Source organism: Schistocerca piceifrons, chromosome 4 (assembly GCF_021461385.2).
Source record: "Schistocerca piceifrons isolate TAMUIC-IGC-003096 chromosome 4, iqSchPice1.1, whole genome shotgun sequence".
In the NCBI taxonomy this organism is placed as follows: Eukaryota; Metazoa; Arthropoda; class Insecta; order Orthoptera; family Acrididae; genus Schistocerca; species Schistocerca piceifrons.
In genome coordinates this window covers 323,094,952-323,122,400 of record NC_060141.1, presented here as the reverse complement: position 1 = coordinate 323,122,400, position 27,449 = coordinate 323,094,952, and the positions used below count along the sequence as shown (strand labels likewise).

Genomic DNA, 27,449 nt, shown 5'->3' with positions numbered 1-27,449 from the left:
CAGACAATTTTCACTGCACATGTAGTTTAATTATAATGCATTGATTCATAAGCACATGTATTTTTAAAACTGTTTTCATGGCAAAGTCTAGTTGGATGTTGATTAGAAAAAGTATATGTATGTCACTTGGGTTGTCATACTACAATATCTCTGGCTCAGAATTATTTCTTATCCAAATGCAGGCACATCATCATTTACATAACAATAACTGGCTGTATATCATGCTGTCCTGGGAAAATTCAATTTGTGAAATGGGACCTGATGTGCACACACTCACACACACACACACACACACACACACACACACACACACACACACACTCATTTACAATTACGTACCTCTAATGTCCATGTGCCCTGCGGATACTCTCCCCATGTGTGAGTTGTCATGAATGGCCATTTGGTGAACCCATCACGATGATCATCATCATTAACACGCCTGCTCAAGATCATCGATCTGCACAGAATAAGTAATCACATTTGTTAAAATAACACCACCAAACTTCATTTGATATATTTACAAGTGCCTCACAGATGCCAGCACATATAAAATCAATTCAGAAGAACAATTTATTTTTGACTGTCTGCCCTATCATTGACAAATTGTAAACAAAGAATTTGGGAGAATGGCACAGGTCCATTACCTATGGCATCATCAAAGGTTGATTATAAAAAGGGAAACTTTAGTATTTTTATAGTATCTAAGCCATGACAAAAGAAATTTCTGAAAACATGAAGGATAATCTCAAGACCAGATATTAACAATTCTCCTCCAATTGAACTCTACAATGAACTGAACAGTATGCTAGCAACAATGCTGCTCTCTTATTAGCCTTGTTTTTAAGTACAGGCAGTTCTTTACATATAACAACGTCTACCAAAAATACTAGTGTCAATCAATATCTCTCGGCATCCCCATTCCTCTTACTGCTCTAGATCTAAGCCAACCTGGTCCACGTGTAAATATGGCCCTGTCTATAAAACTATTGAAGGCCATGATAAAATATTTCAGCACCACCACTCTGCACAGTGCATGGTTGACAGTTAATCATCAGTAGGTGGAACAATCACACTTGCGAGAGGGTTCCTTTGAATTGTGAATGAGATACAGTTTATGTCAGCACTGTTGTCCACTTGTGCTGCCCATGAATTCATATCTCCTATTACAGAGAATTTTGTGTGGTTTGATTTTGACTGATTCTTACAGTTTCAGAACAGTCAATTACCCAGAGTGTTGGCATGTTATAAATAAAAGGGTTCTTCAGGAACCATATATTAGTTTGATCTCTCCACAGATACCCCTTGTGATACAATAGTCTGTATCACTGAGGATTGGGGCATGCAAGCAACCTCACAGCAATGCCACTGGATCAAGGTTTTATTATAATATTAATTCAACCAAGTTCAGTGATTGTGAAGACTTCAGGTACTACCTCATGTTTCTGTTTTACCTTGTTAAATGAGCTGTAGAGTAACTTGGTCCACACCTCTGCAGCTGCCATGGTTGAGGAGGGAGGTAATATTGTTTTGATGGGGGTTGTTTTGTAAATGGCCACTGTGAGGTAAAGGAGATGCAGTTCAATAGCCAAAGCCTATACACAAATAATTACCTCACACAATCAGCAAGTTACAGCTAGTGAGTCTACAAACAATTATCTTAACAGCTTAAGTCAGTATGACCAATAATTCAACAAATATACATATTCAAATTCAATAATTTCTGACTGAAGTACAGCTACCGAAAAACATGGTCAAATAAACAAGGGGTTAACAAGTACGACCTTAATTTCATAACACAAGAAAATGGCAATAAAAGGAGCCTAGCAGACAATGTTGCTATTATGATAATGCCAATGTAAAAAGGCAAGAGAGGGCAGGATTCCAAAATTTGCCCCCCCCCTTTTTTTTCTTTTTACAAATGATCTGGAAAATTGGCAAATGTGTTCTACCATACGTCCTAATATTGACATGGGTGTATACAAAATTTATTTTAGATCTAACAATTGATAGTTATCCACATAGCACTTGTAAGGCACACTACTGCCCATTAAAATTGCTACACGAAGAAGAAATGTACATGATAAACGGGTATTCATTGGACAAATATATTTACTAGAACTGACATGAGATTACATTTTCACGCAGTTTGGGTGCATAGATCCTGAGAAATCAGTACCCAGAACAACCACCTCTGGCCGTAATAACGGCCTTGATACGCCTGGGCATTGAGTCAAACAGAGCTGGGATGGTGTGTACTGGTACATCTGCCCATGCAGCTTCAAGACAATACCACAGTTCATCAAGAGTAGTGACTGGCATATTGTGACGAGCCAGTTGCTTGGCCACCATTGAGCAGACGTTTTCAATTGGTGAGAGATCTGGAGAATGTGCTGGCCAGGGCAGCAGTCGAACATTTTCTGTACCTAGAAAGGCCTGTACAGGACCTGCAACATGCAGTCGTGTATTATCCTACTGGAATGTAGGGTTTCACAGGGATTGAATGAAGGGTAGAGCCACGGGTCGTAACACATCTGAAATGTAACATCCACTGTTCAAAGTGCTGTCAACGTGAACAAGAGGTGACCAAGACGTGTAACCAATGGCAATCCATAGCATCACGCTGGGTGATAGGCCAGTATGGTGATGACGATTACATGCTTCCAATGTGTGTTCACTGCGATGTCACCAAACATGGATGCGACCATCATGACCTTTATCAAAGTCGAAAAACGTGATGATACGCATTTCTCCTCCTTACACGAGGCATCACAACAACGTTTCACCAGGCAACGCCAGTCAACTGCTGTTTGTGTATGAGAAATCGGTTAGAAACTCTCCTCATGTCAGCACATTGTAGGTGTCGCCACCGGCGCCAACCTTGTGTGAATGCTCTGAAAAGCTAATCATTTGCATATCACAGCATCTTCTTCCTGTCAGTTAAATTTCGCGTTTGTAGCATGTCATCTTCATGGTGTAGCATTTTTAATGACCAGTAGTGTATATTACTTTGATACTTAAAAGGTAACCATTTTTCACTAGCATGTACAAAGGACATATTTTATGTTATTAGTATGAACATGCGTGTCACCTTTAGGGTTATATAATCGTAACGTCAAATTATCATGATTAAATTCAAGTTATCCGATGACAAAAAGTTGCTTATATTTCAATAATGTTAGGCTGGCAATGAAAATCAAAAACATAAAATTTAAAGAAATCAGAGTGACTGAGAAACATTGTAGAGCAAGGGGAAATAAGGAAAAAATGGCGCATTAATACTCTTGCAGTGGAGAAATTGTGAATAAACTTTAAAAAACGCTTTTTCAGATCTGATGAGACTGTGCATACAGAATTTCACAGCTGATCACATTAATGGATGTATTTCAGTATTTTCATACTTTCTATTTTCAACTGTATACTTGTATAATTGTTGTCGAACCAAACATATTTTGTAGCTTACATTTTTGTGTTGATTGGGTGAAGTGTAACAAGATGAATATGGAAAGTCTCACAAAACCACCCTCAGATTGACCTGCCCTTGTCTCTACAGTTTGCCACATTACTGTACAGTCATGACATCTGAAGTGCTGAATTTGTAGCTGTGTGACTGCCTGTGGTGCTGTGTTGACACCTTAGCATTTGGGGTGGTCCCATTTTTTCCCCAAGTGAACATCTTTTTGACCTTGAAAATTTCACACTTATTTCTTTATTCCTCATAAAAAATGTATTTTCTTTCTTTGGTTGATGCATTTGGCTCTGTAAGTTAAATAGGGCCTATACATGTACACATCAACAGTACAGTATAGTCTTGATCATGATCTGTTTCTTACAGTACCATTGTCGTGTAAAACTGAATGTGTAATGAGCAAGCCAACATGGACCTTCAGTGTCCACAGACAAATAGTATGCCACTAGTGTGATTCCGTTGCACAGCAAAGAGAACTACTGCCATAATTATTTTGTGCTAGAAATTGGCCGTGATCCAGATTGTTGGGCCAGTTCCTTTCTGCAGTTCGATGAGGGCTGTACAAGGAAGAGACAAAAAAGACTGAGGACACTATAACAGCACCATTCTGTAAATGTCTGCATCCATCTTGACTGCCAAAACTGCATCAAGTAATCGAAATAATGTCCCGTGAAAAAAAAAGAAAAAAAGCGAAGCTAAAACTTCCTGGCAGATTAAAACTGTGTGCTGTATTGAGACTCGAATTTGGGACCTTTGCCTTTCATATGCAAGTGCTATACTCAATGAGCTACCCAAGAATGACCTCTCCTCACAGCTTTACTTCTGCCATTACCTCATCTCCTACCTTCCAAGCTTCACAAGAGCTCTCTAGGGAAACTTGCAACACTAGCACTCCTGGAAGAAAGGATACTGTGGAGACTTGGTTTAGCCACAGCCTGAGAGATGTTTCCAGAATGAAATTTTCACTCTACAGTGGACTGTACGCTAATATAAAACTTCCTGGCATATTCAAACTGTATGTCAGACTGAGACTCGAACTTAGGACTTCGCCTTTCATGGACAAGTGCTCTACTGAATGAGCTGTGCTTGGGACCTCTGTGTTTTACAGGCAAGTGCTACCTGACTAAGCTGGATAGCTGGATAGCTCACTTCATGCAGCACTTGCCTGCAAAAGGTAAAGGTCCCGAGTCCAGCTAAGTCAGTAGAGCACTTTTCCATGAAAGGCTCGGTCCAGCACATCGTTTTAATCTACCAGGAACTTTCAAATCAGTGCCACTCCACTGCAGAGTGAAAATTTCATTCTAGAAGCCAAGATACTTACAGTAGTTGGTAAAGTCAAAATATTTCCCATGGTAATAGGCAATGTTACATTTTCAGTTACTAGATTCACAGACAATCATGCCTAGAAATTCTTGAGAATTTTTTAATGAACAGATGATCTGTGCAACAGATTGCAAGAGATTGCCACCCGCCCTCACCCTCTCCTGTCCACTTCCTTGTGGATGCCTGTGAACGTAGCTCAGTTGGAAATTGTGTCAGTCTCCGACAACCAGTTCGTCAAAAAAATATAAAATTTCTCTCTCCTTTCTCCGCATCATTCCTGAAGCAGTGAAGCCTTGGCAAGTATTCGTAGCTAGTATGGTTTCTCCCTCCTTGATTATCTCTATCGTGCAAATGGAGAAGCTAGCAGTTACTGCAGTTAGTCAAGCATACCCAGTACTTTTATAACGAGGTTTTCGCTTCCTCCTTCGGCTCTTGTGACATATATTTAATGGTATGCAGAATCACGCGTGTCTCATTATGAAGAACTTTCCCTGCACCTATGATGCGCAAAACCGGAAATGTAGAAGAAGATGATAACGAGAATGTTAGAAGTGCGCCATTCAGCAGGTGACAGTAAATTGAGGTTACTCGATCCTTCAGAACAAAGGGGTGGAATCGTCCATCATTCAGGTCCAGAATGTGACTATGTGCCTGGGCCAAGTTGTATTGTTTGAACTCGACATATAATTACGTCGAAAATAGGCATCAATGAAGATAAGGATTGGAAAGGGAAAATTTGGAGAGATATTCTACCTCATTAAAGGAAACAATTTATTTTTGTTTTCTCCACAAGTTTCAACACTATTTGCTACTTTCACTAGGTTTTTTTAAGTATTGATCATTTAGCGGTAGTAACACACGTGCAGGCGCCAGAAATCTTGTGTCTTCGAAGTAAAATATAACAAAATTTTGATCTGCCAGCACGGAAAGTAGGAAGAGTTCATCCAAGAGATGATTATTACCACAAAGATGTTCCACTTAACAGTTACAGAAAAAAGTATCGCTTATATGAACTATATAGCGATAACTGATCCCAGAATAATTTAGAGAAGACAAAAAACACTTTAAACGTTCATTCATCAAAAATTAAATGAGGTTGAAGGATATAGCACTGAGTGCGAGTTCGAAACTAGGTGACCAGAGACGAGGACTTTTCGAGCTAAATGAGTTGAATCTATCAAGCACAGATATCTGATGGTGTGAACAATCTACATATTCTGTGGTAGAAGTAAGTCAATTTAGAAGGAGCTAATAACAGCTGTATCAAGAAGGACTGCGCAACTATGAAAACTCGTATTGATTTATTCATTCAACTTACAGACATGGTTTTGGTGTAATTTTATACCAAAATACCTATGATTTTTACCTTAGACAGGGTCGATATGATTTCCATTGGTTGTGTCGTACACGTCCCACCTGAAGTCAATTTCTTGCCAAACTCGCTGCAGCATGTCAGGTGGGAAGCGTTCAGTTGTGCGATAGATTCTAGCTCTGAGCTCTGGCAGAGAAGCCGGTAAGGGTGGTACAAAAATGGTATCTTGATAATTCCCCAAACGAAAGTCTCAGGTCTGGCGATCTCTTCAAGCTGCAGTGTTTTACTAGCACTGGTTGTTGCAAGGGCAATAGCGTCTCGCGAGGGACTCCACAGTGACCCAATGGCCTGCTGCACGTCTTTCAATTGGACGCCACTTCGACGATTTAAGTGCCCTTATCCTATCTCAGTTATCGAACTGAGGAAACGGGCCCTACAGTTTAACACAGAATCTGAACCACATGACATTTCTGGCTACTCCTCACATCGCTGAGAGGTGAAGATTAGGTTAAAACGCAGACTGAGAAGTCCTTAGTCCGACTGGGATTCAACCCTCTCGGTTTCCAGGCATGTACTTTACCGGGGCAGACCACCTTTCCTTGTGTCGTCCTACTTATCTGTTTCGTTATCATTTTTCGTCATCATTTCTGTGCGAATGTCGTATGACTCCTTTGAAATGCCATTAATGAAATCTTCACTTAGAATATTTATTACAGAGGGTGATCAGCCCCCTAACCGAACAAGGTGAGCTACGGTGCCGGCCAGGCCTCACTCAAAGTCTAGAGTAAAAGACATGGTAGAAATTCTCCTATTAAAACAAGCAATAGCTAAATCTTAGAGGAACCTGGGGATGCTCAAAAAGAGCAAAAATTAAAAACTTAATGAGATATATGGTGCTGAAAGAGGATTCTGATACACGTCCACTCCATAATTCCGGCATATAGCAGAACGTGGGAATTGTCCCCAAAGTGACGCTATTCAGTGTTCCATAAGCCAGCTTATCACTATACGGAGTGATTCAGCTGCTCCTATCTATTCGTTTTATGGAATCGACACTACGCCTGTATCAGGAGCCCGGCAGGGAACTTACACAACTGCTAAAAGACGATACATACTTCGTTTCAAAAGTTGTCACTGGTGATGTAAATTGGGTTTATGGATATGATCCTGAAACTAAGGAGTAGTCATCGCAAAGTAAGAGTCCTTCCTCATTTCTGACAAGAAAGCCTTGACAAGAAGCAGTAAATTCTTGTTGATCAGATTTTTAACTGGATTATTCACCGAGTGTTCGTCTCTCCCGGTCAGACGGACAATAAAGAATTTTAGTAAGACGATTGAGGGACGTCTTGGAAAGAAAATTTTCACAAATGCGGCATGCGAACGACTGAGTACCGCTCGAAGACGATGGACCGTCGCCTACAGTCTATGTTATCCAGGAATAGTTTTTTACTAAAAACGAGATGACATTTGTTGCCGACTCACCGTACTCACCAGCGGTATCTCCGAGTGACTTCTTCCTTTCCTCCCAAGATGAATATCAAGTTGAAAGGGAGGTACAGCGAAGGAGATTCAAACGGAATCGCAAACGATACTAAACGTCATAAGGAACAAAAACCTCCAGGATGCATTTTAGAAGTGTCAGAAACGTTGGTGACTCCTTTGAAGCTGATGGTGCAGAGTGTTTGGACAGCACTTTGTACATCAATCCATATACTTTGTCAATGGCTTTCACAAAGTTTTTAAAGAAACATGGTAAATAAGAAGATTGTTAACAACAGCCCTCTAACCGAGCTGTACTTCATTCCGAACAAGTCATTCTTTTGCACAATTTTGGTGTCTACAATCCTTCCCTTTCCTCTCGCACAAAAATCAGTTGTTAGTTTTAGCTCTCTAGAAACACACTACTTGTATTCCTCTTACTAGATTAATGTAGGCTGTAGTCTAATATTCTCATATGTCTAAAACTGCTACAGATATTCTAAGACAAGAGAGAGAGAGAGAGAGAGAGAGAGAGAGAGAGAGAGAGCAAAATGCAAAATTATAAACTCTGGAGGCCTATGGATGAAAGTGTGACGTTGCAAAGCAGATCACCGCTCAGCTGTCAAGGATAGTAAACATGGACATGTCGACATCAGGGTACAAAGCCTTTGCGAATTTCATTCCGTGTACTCAGTTCGACAGTAGCCATGCCTCCCAGACAGGCCTTTGACCAATATACGCAAATGTCAGCATTTGAGTGAGGACGTATAGTTGGACTCAAAGAAGCTATCAGCGAGTTGTGATGCCTCTACTCGACGATGTTGGCAAGAATGGATAAACCATTGCCGAACACAAGCTTCATGAAGGAAGTGGTTGACTTAGAGAATGGACAGAACCTGAGGACCAGGCAATCGTCTGAGAGGCACTCAGAGCCCCGGATTCATCATTTTCGTCGATACGACGTAGAACAGGTGCTTCAGTGATCGCAAGGAGTGTTAACAGGCGACTCACAGAAAGGGGGCTGAGCTCACGGCGGACCTTGCGCCGGTTACCATTGACCTCGGTACACCAGAAACCACGTTTGCAGTTGTGTCGGGAAAATTCGGCCTGGAATTTCATTGACTGGAGTAGAATTGTCTTCAGCGATGCTTCCTACTTCGAACTGAACCCCAATAATCAGCGAAGGCGAGCCTGGAGTGGGAAAGTCAATAATATTCCACGCCCTGTTTGGTTGCCCTTCATGGCAAGCCATCCAGGGCTCACATTTCAGCGAGATAATGCCCGCCGGCACACAGCGACAGGCTAGTACTTGAATGAGGTTTTCACTCTGCAGCGGAGTGTGCGCTGATGTGAAACTTCCTGGCAGATTAAAACTGTGTGCCGGACCGAGACTCGAACTCGGGACCTTTGCGTTTCGCGGGCAAGTGCTCTACAAACTGAGCTACCCAAGCACGACTCACGCCCCGTCTTCACAGCTCTACTTCTGCCAGATCCTCGTCTCCAATCTTCCAAACTTTACAGAAGCTCTCCTGCGAACCTTGCAGAACTAGCACTCCTGAAAGAAAGGAGCAATATGGGCAGGGCCTGCCAACCAACTCGAGATTTTCACGGTCTAACGCAACTATTGCACAGAATTTGGCATGATATTCCTTAGGAGGTCACCCAGCAACTATGTCATTCAATGGCTTCACAAACTGAGCAAGTCCATAACGCGTTGTTTCACCTCTGGCCCTTAAGCAAGAAGTTCTTTCGCATAGGGGACAGAGGTGGAACAACGCGTTATGGACTTGCTCAGTTTGTGAAGCTCTTACTCTTGATTAAATCATTCAAGTTTTCTGAAAATGTGATCATTTATATGTCTGTACGTTTGCATCACAATTATCCGATTTACGTCACAGTCGGATAATTCCTTTTTGATGTGTCGTATTCTATTTTTTTTATTTCTTTAGAATGTATATATGCGATGCTGTGCCACATCGGGAAAGAGTATCGCACATAGTAATTGGGGTTACACTACTGCCCATTAAAATTACAACACAAGAAAAGATAGCAAATAACTAAGTATACTTATTATGCGTATTCAGGATCCGATATCTGGTACACAGGGCTGCCACCTCTGGCAGCAAAACTGTCTCTTGCCTCGCTGTACGTCGAGTCGAACTGAGTTTGAATGACGGATACATCTTTCCATCCTCTTTGCCAGAGTTTATCAGTCTCAGCAGCTGGTGAGTGATTAGGTGCTAGTCTCTCAGCAACCCGTGACTGCGGTATATGTTTTCAATCGGTGCGGTATCTGGCGAATGTGCAGGCCAGGGAAAAATTTGAGTACCTTCTGTTTCGAGATAGGCCAAGACAGCACGAGGAACATGAGGTCTTGCGTTATATTGTTGAATGACAACGTCAAGGAGACTTCGATAATAGAGCACAGCCACCGGCCACAAACGCCAAAAGTGTAATGTTTGTTGCCCAAATCATCGGCTACGTGAAACGCGGGTTATCGAGCCCCGTACTCAAGGGTGCCCCTTACCATCGTGCCAGGTGGCTCACCTGTATGATGATGACTAATGCAGTCTGGCAACATTCGTTCTCCTCGGAACTTCCACATGGAGATACATGCACCGTGATGCTGTACACAGAAACGTGACTCGTCTGAAAAGACGACGTGGAGCCACTCCCGTATCCAGTATAGTCTTTGGGGGCATCACCGTTCCTCTTTCTTCTGCCGCATCAAGAATAACCACAACACCACTCGTCTTGTTATGAGTCCGTGGAACTCCAGATGTCGTCATACCGTAGGCATGCGTACTTGTTTTGCTGCAAATAAGACCATTTTCTGATTCAAGAGGTGCGTCAATTGGCTGTGCGATTGTGTGCGGTCTAGCGAACTGTGTGTCTGTCCTCTCAGGTATTAGTCGCGTGGGGAAGTTCAAATTATGCATTGCATTGAGTACGGGGCCCTCCTGAACGCATAGATTCTAATTCACATGACAACAGTGGGATCCAAAACAACACGAGCAGCAACACTGCAGAACGATAAACATTAACCTCTGTGGGCTACAGTTCTACCACTGACGAATAGCGACAAGTGCTCGTATATTTTTCTCATTTATATGATAGCTATAATACCATCTTCTCACAAACAACTAACAACCAAATACTATTTCTGAATGAGAAACCTGCTGATCAATCTTTCCTTATATACAGAAAGTAGATGACATCGCTCCTACCTACTTTGCGCGATTACGCTGAAATGCTAAATATTTACATATCCAAGCACGTAACAACACTTCATGCCAATTTGACGTCTATTGCATGGTGCCTTCTTAGTGTAGCAGTTTTAATCGCCAGCGTGCAGTGTACTAGTGAACGGAGTTACTGCACGAGTCGGAGTTCGTCGATGAGGAGAAGTATTTTAAGTACTGTATATTCTAATTCGATCGCCAGGATTCTGAGTCAACACCTGTATCCAAAGTAAATAAAGAGGAATTGCTGCCGTAATGTGACAGAAATTTAAGATCCGGATTTCTCTGGATAAGCGTTATTTCGTTTTGACAACTGCAGTGGTGGATTTTTAGTGTGATAAGCTATAATCTCTAGGTTGCAGATAAATATATATTCTCCAGTTCTTCTAAGAAACGTTTTGCACTTCCCGTTTTATCAGTTGGAAGTTTGGAATTACTACCTGTATATGAAAGAGTGAGTGAACAGATGTAATTAAAACCATCCAGTTAGGATTATACACTCTCTCTGTTATAGTCATACAAAAAAAATCTTATGCCAAGCGCTGCAACGAAAATTACTGTTGCGTCATGGCTTTTCAGTTCACCTATTCGGTGAATAGCTATCTCGCTGCACTTTTCCCTAAAAATTAAGCTATAATCGGTCACGCATGAACGCAGTGGGGTTCCGATTTACAATACGTCACCAGCAAAACTCTCTTTTATTGATTTTTGTTTAAAAGGCTGTAATTCAAGTTTCACGAGAAAAGAAACCGTCTACAATCAGATTAATGGAATAAAAGTGAAGTTTACTTGCATTCTATCATTCCAATTAATTAGTATAACGTTCATTATTTACATTTCCTCCAAAGTTCTTCAGTGTTCAATGCTTCTTAAAACTTGTCCATAATCTCACGGTAGAAAGCACGTTTCATTTCTCCATCCAACAAAACGAAAGCATTCTTGAGAATAAGAAATTAATACATCGCAATATCAAAGAATAATTATTATTTTTATAGCTACATGTATGCCGCGGAGTTAAAAAACTCGCTGGCGCTACATAGATTTCCTCATTCGCTCACAGAAGTCAGTCTCGTCGACAGCTCAAGTTCTCTCTATCGAATCGTCCTTAAATCCCACAGACGGTAACACACTCACCCATCCCAGATCGTCTCTCTCACTCTTTCCTATGTTTGCGGCGTGAAAAACGAAACAAAGCCTATTTTAACTACTGCCTACTCTTTACCTACATAATTTAAAACATTTTACTTAAATTTTATTCCACTCATGTGTAGTGATAAATTATATGCATTTCATGGGGTACAAAAAACACACTGCTTGTTAACAAAATAATCGTATATACGTGAAAAAGTGTTACCGTACAAGTGCGCCATGGCTTGTCTTGCACGAAAACTCTGCCGTACAAAATTCTCTCAGTTTTCTAGGTGTGCCACTTCCTAGAGGGAAGTTAAGCTTTCCAAGATTACTTAACCGACATCGTCAAGACGTGATTGACTGCCAGTTTAGATATGTACCTCTTATACAGGGCGATTAAATTGGCCTTACTAATTCGTTTTATGCAACCCACATTACGTCTGCGTCAGGAACGGTATCCGGACAGGTGACAGCCATGTAATCGATGTAAGTTCCCTCTCAGAGCTTTGGGCGACTCTTAAGAAACGGAATCATACTGTTAAAGAGTACAAGTGAGACTGTCCATAAGTTAAATAGCATTTTTGGACCAAGATATACCTTACTTAATTAGATGTGTTCACTAACTCTTTCGTATACAGGTAATAACTCCAAACTTCCTGCGGATAAAGCGAGAAGTACAACAACGTTCTTTCAAGGACTTGGAAAATGTATATTTATCTATAACCTACAGACTGTAGTTTGTCACACTATAAAGCCGCCACTGCAACTGTGAAAACGAAATATCACATTTCCGGAGAAATTCAGGTCTTAACTTTCTCTCATATTACTACAGTCATCCCTCTTTATTTACTTTAGATGCAGGTCTTGGCTCAGTGTCCTGGCGATCGAACTGGAATATACAGTACTTAAGTTTGGTTGGCCTCACAGGCGACGTCTGATGCGTGTGGTCACTCCGTTCACTAGCACACTGCTCGATGCGATTAAAACTGTAATACTAAGAAGGCACCATGCAATAAACGTCAAACCGGCGTGAAGTGTTGTTACGTGCTTGGATATGCAAATGATTAGCATTTTAGTGCAACCGCGCAAAGTAGGTAGAAGTAATGTCATATACATTCTGTATATAAGAAAAGGTTACTCAGAAGGTTTCTCATTCAGAAATAGTATTTGGTTGTTGGTTGTTTGTGAGAAGATGGTACTACAGCTCGCGCATAAACGCGAAACGTACACGAACACTTGTCGGTATCGGACAGTGGTAGAACTGTAGCCCACAGAGTATGCTGTTTATTGTTCTGCAGTTTTGCTGCTCGCGTTGTTTCGGATCTCACTATTGTCATGTGAATATAGAATCTACTGGTTGAGGAGAGTCGTACTCGACGGAATGCAGAATCGGAATTACCCCATGCGACTAGCACACTGTTCACTAGACCGCACACAATCGTATCCAATTGACGTACCATGAGTCGGGAAATGGTCTTATTTGTAGCAAAACAAGTGCGCATGCGGACGATATGACAACATCTGGAGTACCAGAGAATGATAAGACGAGCATTGTTGTGATATGCTTGATGCTGCAGAAGACAGAGCGGTGAGCCGAACGACTATACTGGACACAGGAGTAGCTCCACGTGTTTTCAGACGAGTCACGTTTCTGTGTACAGCATCACGGTGGATGTGTCTCTATGTGGAGGTTTCGAGCAAAACGACTGTTGCCAGATTGCATTCGTCATCTTCATAAGGGCGAGGCACCTGGCGCATGGTATGGGGTACCGATGGTATGGCAACTCGATAACCCGCGTTTCACGTAGTCGGTGATTTGGGCAGCAAGCATTACACTTTTGGCGTTTATGGCCGGTGACCGCGCTGTTATTGAGGTCTCCTTAACGTCATCGTTCAACAAGATAACGCAAGACCTCATGTTCCTCGTGCTGTCTTGGCCTATCTCGAAACAGAAGGTACTCAAATTTTTCCCTGGCCTGCACATTCGCCAGATACCGCACCGATTGAAAACATATACCGCAGTCACGGGTTGCTGAGAGACTAGCACGTAATCACTCACCAGCTGCTAAGACTGATAAACTCTGGCAAAGAGGATGGAAAGATGTATCCGTCATTCAAACTCAGTTCGAGTCGACGTACAGCGAGGCAAGAGACAGTTTTGCTGCCAGAGGTGGCAGCCCTGTGTACCAGATATCGGATCCTGAATACGCATAATAAGTATACTTAGTTATTTGCTATCTTTTCTTGTGTTGTAATTTTAATGGGCAGTAGTGTAACCCCAATTACTATGTGCAATACTCTTTCCCGATGTGGCACAGCATCGCATATATACATTCTAAAGATGCAGGCCTACACGTTCTGCAGATCCCACACTTATTGAAGACTTTCAGTCACGGGTTGCTGAGAGACTAGCATGTAACAGGTCATCAGCTACCATGATTGATGAACTCTGGCAAACAGGATGGAGTGACGTAGCAGTAAATGTCATTCAGACTCTGTTCGACTCGATATACAGCCAGGCAAGAGTCATTTTTGCTCCCAGAGGTGGCAGCTCTGTGTACTAAATTTCGAGCCCTGAACACTCAGTAAGTGTATTTATTAATTTTCAGTCCTTTCTCGTGTTGTAATTTTAATGGCCAGTAGTATAATCACAATTAGTCTGTGCAGTACCCTTTCTCGGCGGGCGATAGTATTGTGTATATACATTCACGATTGGGGAGAGATCCGTCGATCACGCTGGCCAAGATAGGGTTTAGCAAGCACGAAGACGAGCAGTATACTCTCGTCGTGTGCAGACGGGCATTATCTTGCTGAAATGTAAGCCCAGGACGGCTTGCCATGAAGGGCAACAAAACAGGGCGTAGAGTATTATCGACTTACTGCTGTGCTGTAAGGGTACAGCGGAGGACAACCAAAGGGGTCCTCCTATGAAATGAAATGGCACCGCAGACCGTCACTCATGGTTGTCGGGTCTTATGGCGGCGACAGTCAGCCTGATATCCCTCTGCTGTCCGGGGCATTTCCAGGCACGTCTTCGCTGGTTATCCGGGTTCAGTTCGAGGCGGGACTCACCACTGGAGACAGATCTACTCCAGTCAATGAGATTCCAGGCCGAATACGCCCGACACCACTGCATACGGGCTTGTAGGTGTTCCGAGGTCAATGTTAGTCGGCGCATAGGACGCCGTGAACTCAGCCCCCTTCCTTTGAGCTACCTAATAATGGTCTTTGTGGCCAGTGAAGCACCACCTCTACGTCGGATCGATGAAAATGATGAACCCCCGGCTCTGAGAGCCTTTCTGGGGATTGCCAGGTGATCAGATTCTGTGTTTTCTTTAGGTCGACCGCTTCCTTCTTGATGCTGTGTTCGGCCATGGTTCACCCATTCTTGCCAACATGATCGAATAGGGGCGTGACGGTTCTCAAACACTCCAACCGTCTTCTCTTAGCCCTGCAACACGTCTTCACTCAAATGCTGACATCTGCGTATATTGTTCAAAGGCCTGTCCGCGAGGCATAGTTGCTGTCGAACTGAGCACACGTAATGAAATTCGCAAAGACTTTATGCCCTGATGTCCTCATGCCCCATGTTTACTATCCTTGTCAACTCAGCGGTGAAATTGCGCTGCAGCCTCACACATTCATCCATTGGCCACAAAGTTTACAATTTTGCATTTTCCGTTGATGACAAATTTGCAAACTCCTTCATGGTGCGACATTTTCTTTTTTTTCTCTTAGAGCGTGTGTTGCAGTTTTAGATATATGAAAACGGTAAACTGCTGCTTACATTTATCCAATAAGAGGAATACAAATTGTGTATTTGCGGAGAGCTAAAACAAACGGCCAATTTCTGTGTGAGAGGGGAGGCAAGGGCTGCAGGCACTATAATTGTGTAAAAGAAAGGCCTGCTCGGAATGAAGTACAGCTCGGGTATAGGACCCTGGTTAACAATCTTCTTGCTGACCCCTAAAATTTTTCCTGAGTCTTTTCTACAACATTTTGAAAGCCATTGACAAAGTATATGGATTCACGTACGTAGTGGTGTCCAAAAGCTCCTGAAATATATTAATTAAAATCATTACATCTTATCTAGATTTTGTTCTGCACCATCAGCTTCAGAGGAGTTGCCAATGTTTTTGCCACTTGTGAAATGCATCCTGGAGGTTTTTGCTTCTTGGGATGTTTAGCATCGTCTGCCATTCCATTTGAATTTCCTCCATTGTAGTAAATTTTCGCCCCTTCAATTTGATTTTCATCATGGGGGAAAGGAAGAAGTCACACAGAGATACCGCTGGTGAGTACGGCGAGTTGGGAACAAATGTCATCTCGTTTTTAGTAAAAAACAGCTCCTGGACAATGTAGGCTGTATGCGATGGTGCATTGTCTTCGTGGGGTACTTAATCGTTCGCATGCCGCATTTGTGAAAATTTTTTCCCCATGACATCTCTCCAGCGTCTCACTAGAACTCTTTATTGACCGTCTGATCGGGACAGACGAACTCTTCATGAAAAATCCAGTAAAAAATCTGATCAACAAGAATTTACTGCTCCTTGCCAAGGCTTTTTTGTCCGAAATGACTACTGTTTAGTTTCAGGATCATCGCCATAAACCCAATATACATCACCAGTGAAAGGAAGTATGCATCATCTTGTAGCAGTTTTTTAAGTTCGCTGTAGGCTTCCACGAGATGTTGTTTCTGATAGTTCTGTGGCAGTCCTGGGACAGGTGTTTCTTCAATCCTTCTCGTGTTCAATTGGTCCGAAGGTACGCCGACACTATGATGTCGTATTCCCAATTGTTGCAGAGGTCTTGGACAGTCTGTCTACGATCTTGCGCAATCAGATGGAGCACTTTTAAAACATTTTCTTCTGAGGTGTCAATAGGCAGCTTCGTTCCTGCAGCGGTTTCGCCAAATTTAAAACAGAACTTTATAAAGAAACGTTTCTCTTTCAAATCAGTCTTCGCAAAACAGCAAATTCAGGTAACGAAATGGACACATGACCACCAACAACTGAAAGCCAAACCACTCATCTCACATCACCTGCTACTGTGTTTCAAAAAGGATCTATGGGAAGACATTAAAGTATTTAATTGTACTCATAACCACATTTCGAATTTTGGGAACTCCTGGATATCCCCCACGTCTTGCGAGAAAGGTTCTTAGGGATCAATGAAGCAAAAATTAAGAAAGGAAAATTTGTAATCTGGCAAATTACGGAACTGATGAGTGATGAAGATTTCTTTTTTTTTTTTGGGTGATGTCGAAAAAAAAAAACAACGTAATGACGTGTCTTTCTTTCACAGATGTCTACAAGAACTGTTTAGGTGTAGGTCACGCGAAGTACTGAGACTAGACTACCTTATGAAATGCGACAATGAGACTTTCCTGTGCTCCGTTGTCGGGGCTTCCGTTGCGTGGCACGAAATCACAGTCGCTGCGGCGGCCGGAGTCCATGCGCCCTTAGCGATGTGGCGCGCTCCTGACGAATCACGCGGTGTAGGCCAGGTCCGGGCAAAGTGGCCATGGCTACCAAAGTGGCTGTTGGGTTACTGGGCGCTGTAAGGTGCTGGCTTGGCGTCGGAAATAAACTCAGCGGTAGCCGAACTGCGGGCCACATGCCACCCTAATCTGGTATTCGTGCGGCTGGTTATTCTCATTCATATTTCATAACACGCGTCTAGAAACTAGCAGTCGGATCCAAAGTTCCCTCTCAGTAACATATTAAAATTCTTGCAGAGACTATAATATTTTGAGAGATGATTAATTTTAATTGATGTTGGTGAATTCGGGCGTGTGCTAAGTAAAGTTGGGCACTCACCTTAGGGGCGGAGGGGTAAGTAGCACGGCGACTGTGGGGTTAGAGGATGTGGGAGGGTGAATGTTTCACTGTTTGCCTTCCGGTACTGACAACTTACCCGTGTAAACACCTCGTACGGATCAACTGCTGCGTTACAGAGTTTCACACGGAAGTACCATGAATTCGCGGATTCGCATTACAGACAAATGCGGTACGTATTTGTAGCAATGAATTCGAAATTATATTAAGGCTGTTGTAATAAAATGCGATGAGTAGGAGAAAAATTATATTGAAAACATTTGGTAAACATTTGTGATCATGTCTCATATTGCATAATGCATTTACATGTAAGTACAATTACTGTCATTAATTAATCATCCGCTCACACAGACAGCACAACACTGCGTCACGCAGTTGCACTGCCACAACTTTGCGGGCGCTGAGTGAGGGAGCAGTCTGAAACAAAGAGCCGTCGAAACGAAGTATTCCGAATGGTACCGACTTTTAACGAGCAGTTCTTTGAGGCTTTTAATACAGTTAGTCCTTTGCTGGCGCGTAACATACTATTTTATATATTACCAATTAATAATAAGAATAATACATATGCTTCCCTAGGTGTCGCCCCCAGTGATACTATTGGCTCTTGAGGAAAAAAGTCTGACTACTCCTTCTTTAACTTACTCTCACTGGATGGCCCATTCACCCCGTGAAGACTAATCTGGTTGCTGTGCTGCTCCTCATATTTATAATAACTTTTGTGGATTTTGGTTATCCTGATGTAAGGTTAACGATCAATTTCTGTATTTATTGCGAAGAGGGAATGTGACTTAAAGTCTTTTTAATGAAACTGTTTTGAAAGTGTCATACCTTGCCTACATAATGCTATTTTAGTCATTAAAACTGCAGTCATGCTATTGGAGGGCATACAGATTTTTTGTAATGGTGCCAATGCGGGTAAAGTCGCCATCTCGGCACTTTTGGCCTCTTTGCGTAGGAGAAAAATGTAAGCGCAGTGGCTGCAAGAAGAGCTCCGCAGCGATACTTACGGCAAGTCCTTGTATACAGGCGGGAAAAGAGAATAAAAAGAAGGTAAAGAGAAGGAAGAACGGGAAGCAGCAGAATGATTTGGCGGACAGGGCGGGCAGCAATTTGCGGTTGTTTGCTGATGTTGTTGATGGTGCCGTGGTTTACGGTAAGATGTCGGACTTGAGTAACTGTAGGAAGATACAAGACGACTTAGACAAAATTTTTAGTTATTGTGATGAATGGCAGCTAGCTATAAATGTAGAATAATGTAAGTTAATACAGATGAGTAGGGAGAACAAAACTGTAACTTTCGGACACAGTATTACTAGTGCCCTGTTTGACACATCACATCATTTAAATATCTGGGCGTAACGTTTCAATGCGATATGAAATGGAGCGACCATGCGAGAACTGTGGTAGGAAAGGCAATTGGTGACTTCGGCTTGTTGGGAGAATTTTAGGAAAGAGTGGTTCATCTATAAAGGAGATCACATATAGGGCGCTGGTGCGATCTGTTCTTGAGTACTGCTCGAGTGTTTGGGATCCGTATCAGGTCGCATTGAAGGAAGACATCGCAGCATTTCAGAGGCGGCGGCTAGATTTGTTACCGCTAGGTTCGAACAAAACGTAAGTGGTACAGAGATGCTTCGGGAACTCACATGGGAATCCTTGGACGGAAGGTGACGTTCTCTTCGAGAAACACTATTGACAGAATTTGGAGAACCGGCATTTGAAGCTGACTACCGAACGATTCTGCTGCCGCCAACATACATTGCGCGAATGGACCAAGGAGATAAGATACGAGAAAGTAGGATTCATACGGAGGCATATAGACAGTCGTTACTCCCTCACCCTGTTTGAGAGTCGAACAGGAAAGGCAATGACTGATAGTGGTATACGGTACCCTCCGCCACGCACCATACGGTGGCTTGCGGAGTATCTGCGCAGATGTAGGGATGTAGGACAGCGAAAAGAATATTGCGAAGAGCAGGAAATGCAACGCTGGAAGAACTCTTTCTAATGACAGCAATGCAGACAAAACGTGCATGTACTGCGAAGAAACATTTTGAAATACAAGGTCAGAAGAGCAGTGGATTTAGTGCCAGTTGTGGGCCCACGAGCTCTGTACAGGAGCTGAGCAACACAGTTTGACTTTTATTTTTGAATAGTGTAAATAATTGAAATTCAATCATGTTTTGCAGTAAATCATGTTTAGTTCTTTGTTGGAATATTTTTTTGTCCCTTATTATTTTGGTATAAAACTAAGTGGCCACCTTGCCCGCTCATGTGGGGTAAAGTGATCACTTTTCCACTTTGTCAAAACTGAATTGTTTAAAGTATTTAATTTGATCATAAGGTGACTAAACTATCCTATATTATACTTCAACGGTTGCAGATTATAATCTCTCATTTCTGTGCATTTCCTACTGTTGTTAGTCAGCTTAAAAGGCAGGGATGCCTTAGCCTGGCCACTGTGACCGGCTTTCCTTACTGTTTATTGGTAGACCTTGATTAATTCTCTGGATTGATACACTATTCAGTTAGTCTAAATAAGGATCGCGAAACCGGGTTAAACCTCTCAGAACTCCGTAGTCAATAATGGAACTCCCTGTAACCGCGTAATTTCAAGAAAAATTGCGAGATCCGACCAACGGACAGAATTGCGTCCACCGCCAAATTATCAGTACATCACCTCCGACTGCCTCCTAGCCACTTACCCAGAAAATCTCCATGATAATAAAACAGGAATTTTAAAGTCATCAGGGAAAAAATCCCACCCAAACTGAGATTTCTACGGAAGCACATTGAATTCTTTTGATTTAACGAAAATCTTCCCAAATCCTTATCTTTCACTAAATTCCACCATCCATTCAGCTATTTGGCTCAACATTCGCTGCCTATTGAGCGTCTGTACACTCGATAAACAGCAACACTCGCCTAGGAAACGGGCACAGTTCAAATTCAAACCCACGTTACCACACGAGACGACTGTACTTTCGGGATCTCTTAATTTTCCGCACTGTCAGAAATAACTCGCTTGATCAGGAATGATCACCTTTTCCTGTCTACAGGACACCTCGACCTTCCCCCCCCCTCCCCCCTCGCTCCCCCCTCCCACTCCCCGCCCCGCATTTGCAGCTGACTGCAGAATGTCACTACTGACGCCAACTGCTTTTCGCGTCAAGGCACGATAGGAGAAAGTTGGGCTCGTATGGAGGAATGTAGGCAATTGTGTTTTCCCTCGCTCCATTTGCGAGCCTAACAAGAAAGGAAACGAGTATTAGTGGTACAGTACATAGCATCGTCCACCATGCAAAATATTGTGGCTTGCGGATTATGTACGTGGATGCAGATCTGGACTCCTCTATTTCGCGAGCTGTAGACTGCCGCATGAAACTATTTAACACTTAAGTCTTAGAAACAGTCAGAATCAGGAGCCGAATGTACAAATTTTTATTGACCATTTCCTGCTATCACTTGCAGAGCTTCTGTAAAGGCGCTGCCTCCTGTTAGGGTCTTTAGAAGTTTCCTTGCAACGAGTATTAAAAGACACCGGCCGTCATGGGGATATCATCCGACCTCGAGTTTGCCTCCTATACCGTGACTACTATACATTTAGTAGTATCAAAGACAGACGAGCCAGTCAACACTAGGGTGAAGAAAAGCCCCTACCCACGCAGTACAGACAGGATTAGCACAAGGTGCTATGAGGAAATGATATGTTACAACACGTCACTTTGCAACAAGCACCGCTTTAGAAGCAGGGAGTAGGTGTGTTGTGTGCGTGTGTCTTTTTTTTCAGTGGGACGCGCAGAGGCACTCACCTGGTGCCCATGGGCGAGGTGAGGAAGAGCTCGAGGTCCCCGCGTCGCGACGCGTTGAGCGTGATGACGGCCTGCACGTGCTCCAGGTAGTCCACCTGCGTGTCGGTGCCGCGGCACGCGTCCGTCGAGATCTTCAGCACCAGTGGGCCGCGGGACGGGATCTCGCTGCAACACACGCCACACCTTTCTGTGCTCATGCCATCGACTGGTGCGAATTTCATTCCCTGCTGGTGACCTTAAAACATGACACATCAAGTAACACTCGCTTGAGCTCTGGAATTGAGTGGTCTAATTTGTTTTTGTCTATCTTGTACAGTTTAGGAGTTATTATTGTGGTTGCGGCGACTGCAGTTGTGCATTGCACGGGATGGACAACACGTAGAACATGTGTTGAAGCATTCGGTATGAAGGTAATTTCCCAACTTTCAACATTAATAACCTCTAAACTGTACAAGATAGACAAAAACAAATTACACCACTAAATTCCAGAGCTCAAAGAGTGTTATTTGATGTGTCATACACCTCCCTTCCCATTAAAAAAAAAGACTTCAATCCAAAATGGCGAATTTCAAGATGGCGGCCATGAATGACATTCACTCCAAAAGTTGCTGCCCCACATAAAACCTATGTTAACATCATCACATTTCAATTTTCCCTTCAATCTTTCAACTTACGAAGGTGCCCAAGGACTTCTGACTCACCCTATATATATATATATATATATATACTGACAAATTTAAACTGTGCTGAAAGAGTAGAAAATTTTAGTGACTGGGGAGAAATCAGAAAGGAAGCCTCCCCAAGGGCTTCAATTTTGGGTCCACTTCTGTTTCTTATCTGTATTAATGGCTTTCCACTTAACATTCAAGAAGCAGAACTGGTACTTTTTCCAGGCAGTACTAGTATTATTATAAATCCAATTAGGGTGACAGCAACGCAAGAGATTGTTAATGATGGCTGTCAAAGAATTATTAAGCGGTTATCTGAAAGTGAACTCTACCTAAATTTTGAAAGAAAAAAAACCTACTCTATAATTACATCTATACAACAAATAGAGACATACGAACAATTGTTGCAGCACATGAACAAGAGATAGTAAACAGTGTAGAACGATCCAGATCTTTGGGTATAAATATTTATGACAAGTTGAACTGGAAAAAGCATTTATTGCTCTTCTCAAATAATTACGTTCAGAAACTATTGCTCTTCTAGTCTTGGAAACAAACGGATCAGCCTCCCGACGTATTTTGCATATTTCCACTTAATAATATCTTATGGAATGATTTTCTGAGATAATTTACCACTTAGAAGGAAAGAGATCATCATCGCACAAATACAAAACTTTATGAGTTACAAAACGCGTAGCTGTGCCTATCATTGTTCCTTAGAAATACTTTTTTATAGTCAGGGAAACACTTTACGCTAATCTTATACATCTACATTTTCAATAACCACTCACTGTGACACAGATAAACGTGTACAATGCATTTAGACAAATGGCCGAAGACGAAGTAGATATTCCAAGACTCGAATGAGGAACAGTCGGCAACATCAGCAATTTAGAACTACATGTTCTCGGAGTAGCAAAGCGACTTAAACCATTTCATAAAAGCAAGTCTTCCGGTCCAGACTGTATACGAATAAGGTTCCTTTCACAATATGCTGATGCAACAGCTCCTTACTTAACTATCATATACAACATCTCACGGGTTACACTATTATTCAAGGAAGGGATTAGGAGTAATCCACTAAATTACAAGCCCGTATCATAAACGTCGATATGCAGCAGGATTTTGGAACGTATATTGTGTTCGAACATTATGAATTATCTCGAAGAGAATGGTCTTTTGACACACAGTCGATACGGGTTTAAAAAACATCGTTCTTTTGAAACACAGCTGAATCTTTACTCACACGAAGTGCTGACTGCTATCGACAAGGTGTTTCAAATTGATATCGTATTTCTAGATTTCCAGAAAACTGTTGACACCGTACCTCACAACCGGCTTGTAACCAAATTGCGTGCTTATTGAATATCGTATCAATTATGCGAATGAATTATTTGTTTTCTGTCAGAGAGGGCCCAGTTCGTAGTAACTGGCAGGACGTCACCGAGTAAAACGGAAGTGATTTCTGGCGTTCTCCCAAGGCAGTGTCATAGGCCCTGTGCTGTTCCTTATCTATATAGACGATTTAGGAGACAATCTCAACAGCCGTCTTACGTTGTTTGCAGATGATGCTGTCGTTTGTGGTAAAGTCATTAGAGGATCAAAACCAATTGCAAGCCGATTTAAGTAAGATATCTGTATGGCGATAAAATTAGCAATTTACCCTAATAAAGAAAAGTATGAGGTCATCCACATGAGTACTAAAAGGAATCCCTTAAACTTCGGTTGCATAATAAATCAATCGAATCTGTAAAGGCAGTAAATTTAGGTAAATACCTACGAATTACAGTTACGAACAACTTAAATGGGAAATAACACAGAGAAGATATTGTGGGGAAGAAGAACCAAAGACTGCGACTTACTGGCTGAGAAGATGCAACAGATCTGCTAAAGACACTGCCTGCACCACGCTTGTCCGCCCTCTTTTGGAGTACTGCTGCCCTGTGTGGGATCCTTACGAAACAGGATTAGCGGAGTACATAGAGGAAGTTGAAAGAAGGGCAGCACGTTTTGTATTATCGAGAAATAGAGGAGTGTCACGGACAGAAAAGGGATTTGAGGTGGATATCATTAAAACAAAGGCGTTTTCCGTTACAGAGAGATCTTCTCACGAAATTTCAGTCACTAACTTTCTCCTCAGAATCCGAGAATATCTCGTTACGTCAACCTACATAGAGAGAAATTATCATAATAAAATGGGAAATCAGGGCTTGCACGGAAAGATATAGGTGTTCTTTTCTTCCTCGTGTCGTTCGAGAACGGAATAACAGAGAATTAGTTTGAAGGTAGTTCGGTGAACGCTCTGGCAGGCACTTAAGTGCGATTTGCAGGGTAGATATCTACATGTAGATGTCGATGTAGGTGTACAACGAGAGGCCCACCTCTGCGACTAATTGATTTCGAAGAACTTTTGTATGTTCGTTGGAAAGCAATTCTACGGTATATTGATAATTTTCGCTTATGGACCGTCTGACAGCAACTGAATAAAACACAATTTTAGTGCCATACGCGTTTCGCCTTTATTTTCTGCAAGGCATCATCAGTGGCAGGTTGCGTAGACAGTTTCTTACATATTACGCTCCTGTTGCATTTTTGGTGTTGTTCTTCTTACTATGAGCGCCAATTTGCTGTTTTTTCCGCATTCCACAGCACTATGCACTGAACGCTTGTTTTAATGCAATGATTGCATTAAAACAAGCGTTCAGTGCATAGTGCTGTGGAATGCGGAAAAAACAGCAAATTGGCGCTCATAGTAAGAAGAACAACACCAAAAATGCAACAGCACTATGCACTGAACGCTTGTTTTAATGCAATGATTGCATTAAAACAAGCGTTCAGTGCATAGTGCTGTGGAATGCGGAAAAAACAGCAAATTGGCGCTCATAGTAAGAAGAACAACACCAAAAATGCAACAGGAGCGTAATATGTAAGAAACTGTCTACGCAACCTGCCACTGATGATGCCTTGCAGAAAATAATGGCGAAACGCGTATGGCACTAAAATTGTGTTTTATTCAGTTGCTGTCAGGCGGTCCATAAGTGAAAATTATCAATATACCGCAGTATTACGCGCAACTGAGGAGGACAGGACCACAAAAGTGGAAAGCAATTGCTTTTGTGTCACTAGCTTCCGTTATCAGAAAAAAAGATGTCAAACGTCACGATGTAGTATCCATTTCAGGCCAGTTTACGGGTCTTGTATGCTTAACAACATTTCTTTATTTTCGAGTATTCTAACGATCCACGTGGTTGAAACACTGTTGTATCACTTAACTCGTTCCACTTGCGAAAACAGCCGTACCAGTAATACCGTTTTATTTTTGAAAAGGACTTGTAGTCCGGGGTGTTATGTTACATTACAGTATCACCGCTCTATTGCGGTCTGGCTGTGTTGGTGAGGCAGTGGATTTCCACAGGGCAGTGACTGCGTCACTGCAATTCGCTTTGGAGGTGTGGCGGTGGGACTTGTAGTCCCGTACCACCCTCTGACGGTGATAGTGCTACATGAGTCAGGCGGAAAAATTTTGCCTAACGTGGGCAGGTGAAGGTGGTGGTGTCGGTGGTATTTATAGAGAAAGAAACACAACGAATGTGTGAGAGAGAAACTGAGAGCAGAAGATTTCTTTTCGTTTCCTGTTTGTTTTGCACGTAATTAAAACCGTACGTTATTCAGTGTTAGTCCATTGTGTATTTTATATCCTTACAAATTATAAATTCCATTTTATGAGGAATAGAAATTAGGTGACCTCTTAACTTCGGCACTTTTGTGTAGCCAAAGCAATTATTTTGATGTAAGTGCAGTTTACATGCACAAATATAAACAAATCTATATGATTATTGCTGTTTCTTTACTCCTTAGAAATTATTCGTGATGATAAAAGGCAAGAGTGTCATGTTGTTATTGATAAATGCTAAAGGTGTTTATGAATAACAGAAATATGGTTTATAGTTTTGTATGCTCGACGAAATGTTGAAGTGAGGTTTTATTTTTCTGTGTTGCGTTCTTTTTGTTTAAATTTTCCTTTTTTTTAAAAAAGGAAATAGCGTTTTCTTACGCTGCATGATGAAACTGTATTTTCTTTTTATTTTTTTCTACGACATCACTTTGTTTCACGTTACAAAGCAACAACTTTAGAGAAAAACCTGGGTTAAACATTGACAATTTCTATTTTGCTGAAAGTACTGTTTGTTTTTAAGTGAGAGACAAGAGGATAACTATGTAGAAAGAAATGTTCTGTAAGTTACGCGACCCATTATGTGTCCTCTCTCATGTTTTAGACGGTTCACCGCTTCCGGTCTCTAGGGGAATCAAGTAAGACACGGACAGAATACGCAAACAAAGCGATCGAAATGAGGTAATTACCGTTAGGTACCTACGGAACACACTGTGACGGTACGTCACATAAATGGACATTTGGAGAAAGAGAAAGGAAGTTTTTGTTATGCGACGTGTGAATTATAAAATATTTCAAGACTGTGTACGTGTGCGCGACGTATAACAAATAGTAAAGAACATATAAGTTATTATTATCAAAACACAAATATCGATGTAATTAACAAAACACATTTTTTTTGGTATAATCTCTGTGTAACACAGGCCATGAAGATCAAAGACAATGCTCTTATTGAACTAGCTCTCCTGTTTTGTTTCGTCTAGCGGTAGGCCGCCATTGTAGTGCTGTCTGATAATTAGCGTAAGTTTTATCTGTATTTTGAAAAATATAATAGAAATTGTCATTAGAAAGTGTGTATTATGACTTAGTTGTCACCTTTCATAATTGAAACCATTAATTATCATTAACAAAATTTTTACAGAACTTCGTAGTGCCGGGAGTTCATGTCCCCTAGCAGAATTTAGTCGGCCATTACGCTGACTGTATTATTTAATTAAAATATCATGTCATAATATTAAATGTAAATGCGAGAGACTTCTCAATTTTGATCTTTCATTAATTTCAAAGTTAAAAAGAGTCAAAATAGATTTGGTTTATTAATATTTAGAATACTGAGAGAGTTCAGTATGTTTGATTTTGGCTGCCTAACGGCAGACGAGATTCTCTCCAGTATGGCCTTGCAAATAATAAAAAAGAAATATTGAAAAGCATTACATTCCGCAATATCCCAGTTAATCTTTGTGTAATTTGGTACATGAATAACCAGTAGCCCCTGAGACCCATATT

At 41.8% G+C, this 27,449-nt stretch overlaps 1 protein-coding gene across 1 annotated transcript in view; it reads right to left on the bottom strand.

Moving 5' to 3' along the window:
• Positions 1 to 27,449, bottom strand: part of LOC124795818 (neuroendocrine convertase 2) — a 1,530,590-nt gene that overhangs the window by 18,595 nt on the left and 1,484,546 nt on the right. Inside the window, exons 13-14 of the mRNA XM_047259899.1 lie at positions 21,603 to 21,767; positions 340 to 457 (exon numbers count right to left, since the gene is read on the bottom strand). Of these exons, the coding sequence (XP_047115855.1) occupies positions 340 to 457; positions 21,603 to 21,767 (283 nt within the window). The remainder of the gene's footprint in view (positions 1 to 339; positions 458 to 21,602; positions 21,768 to 27,449) is intronic.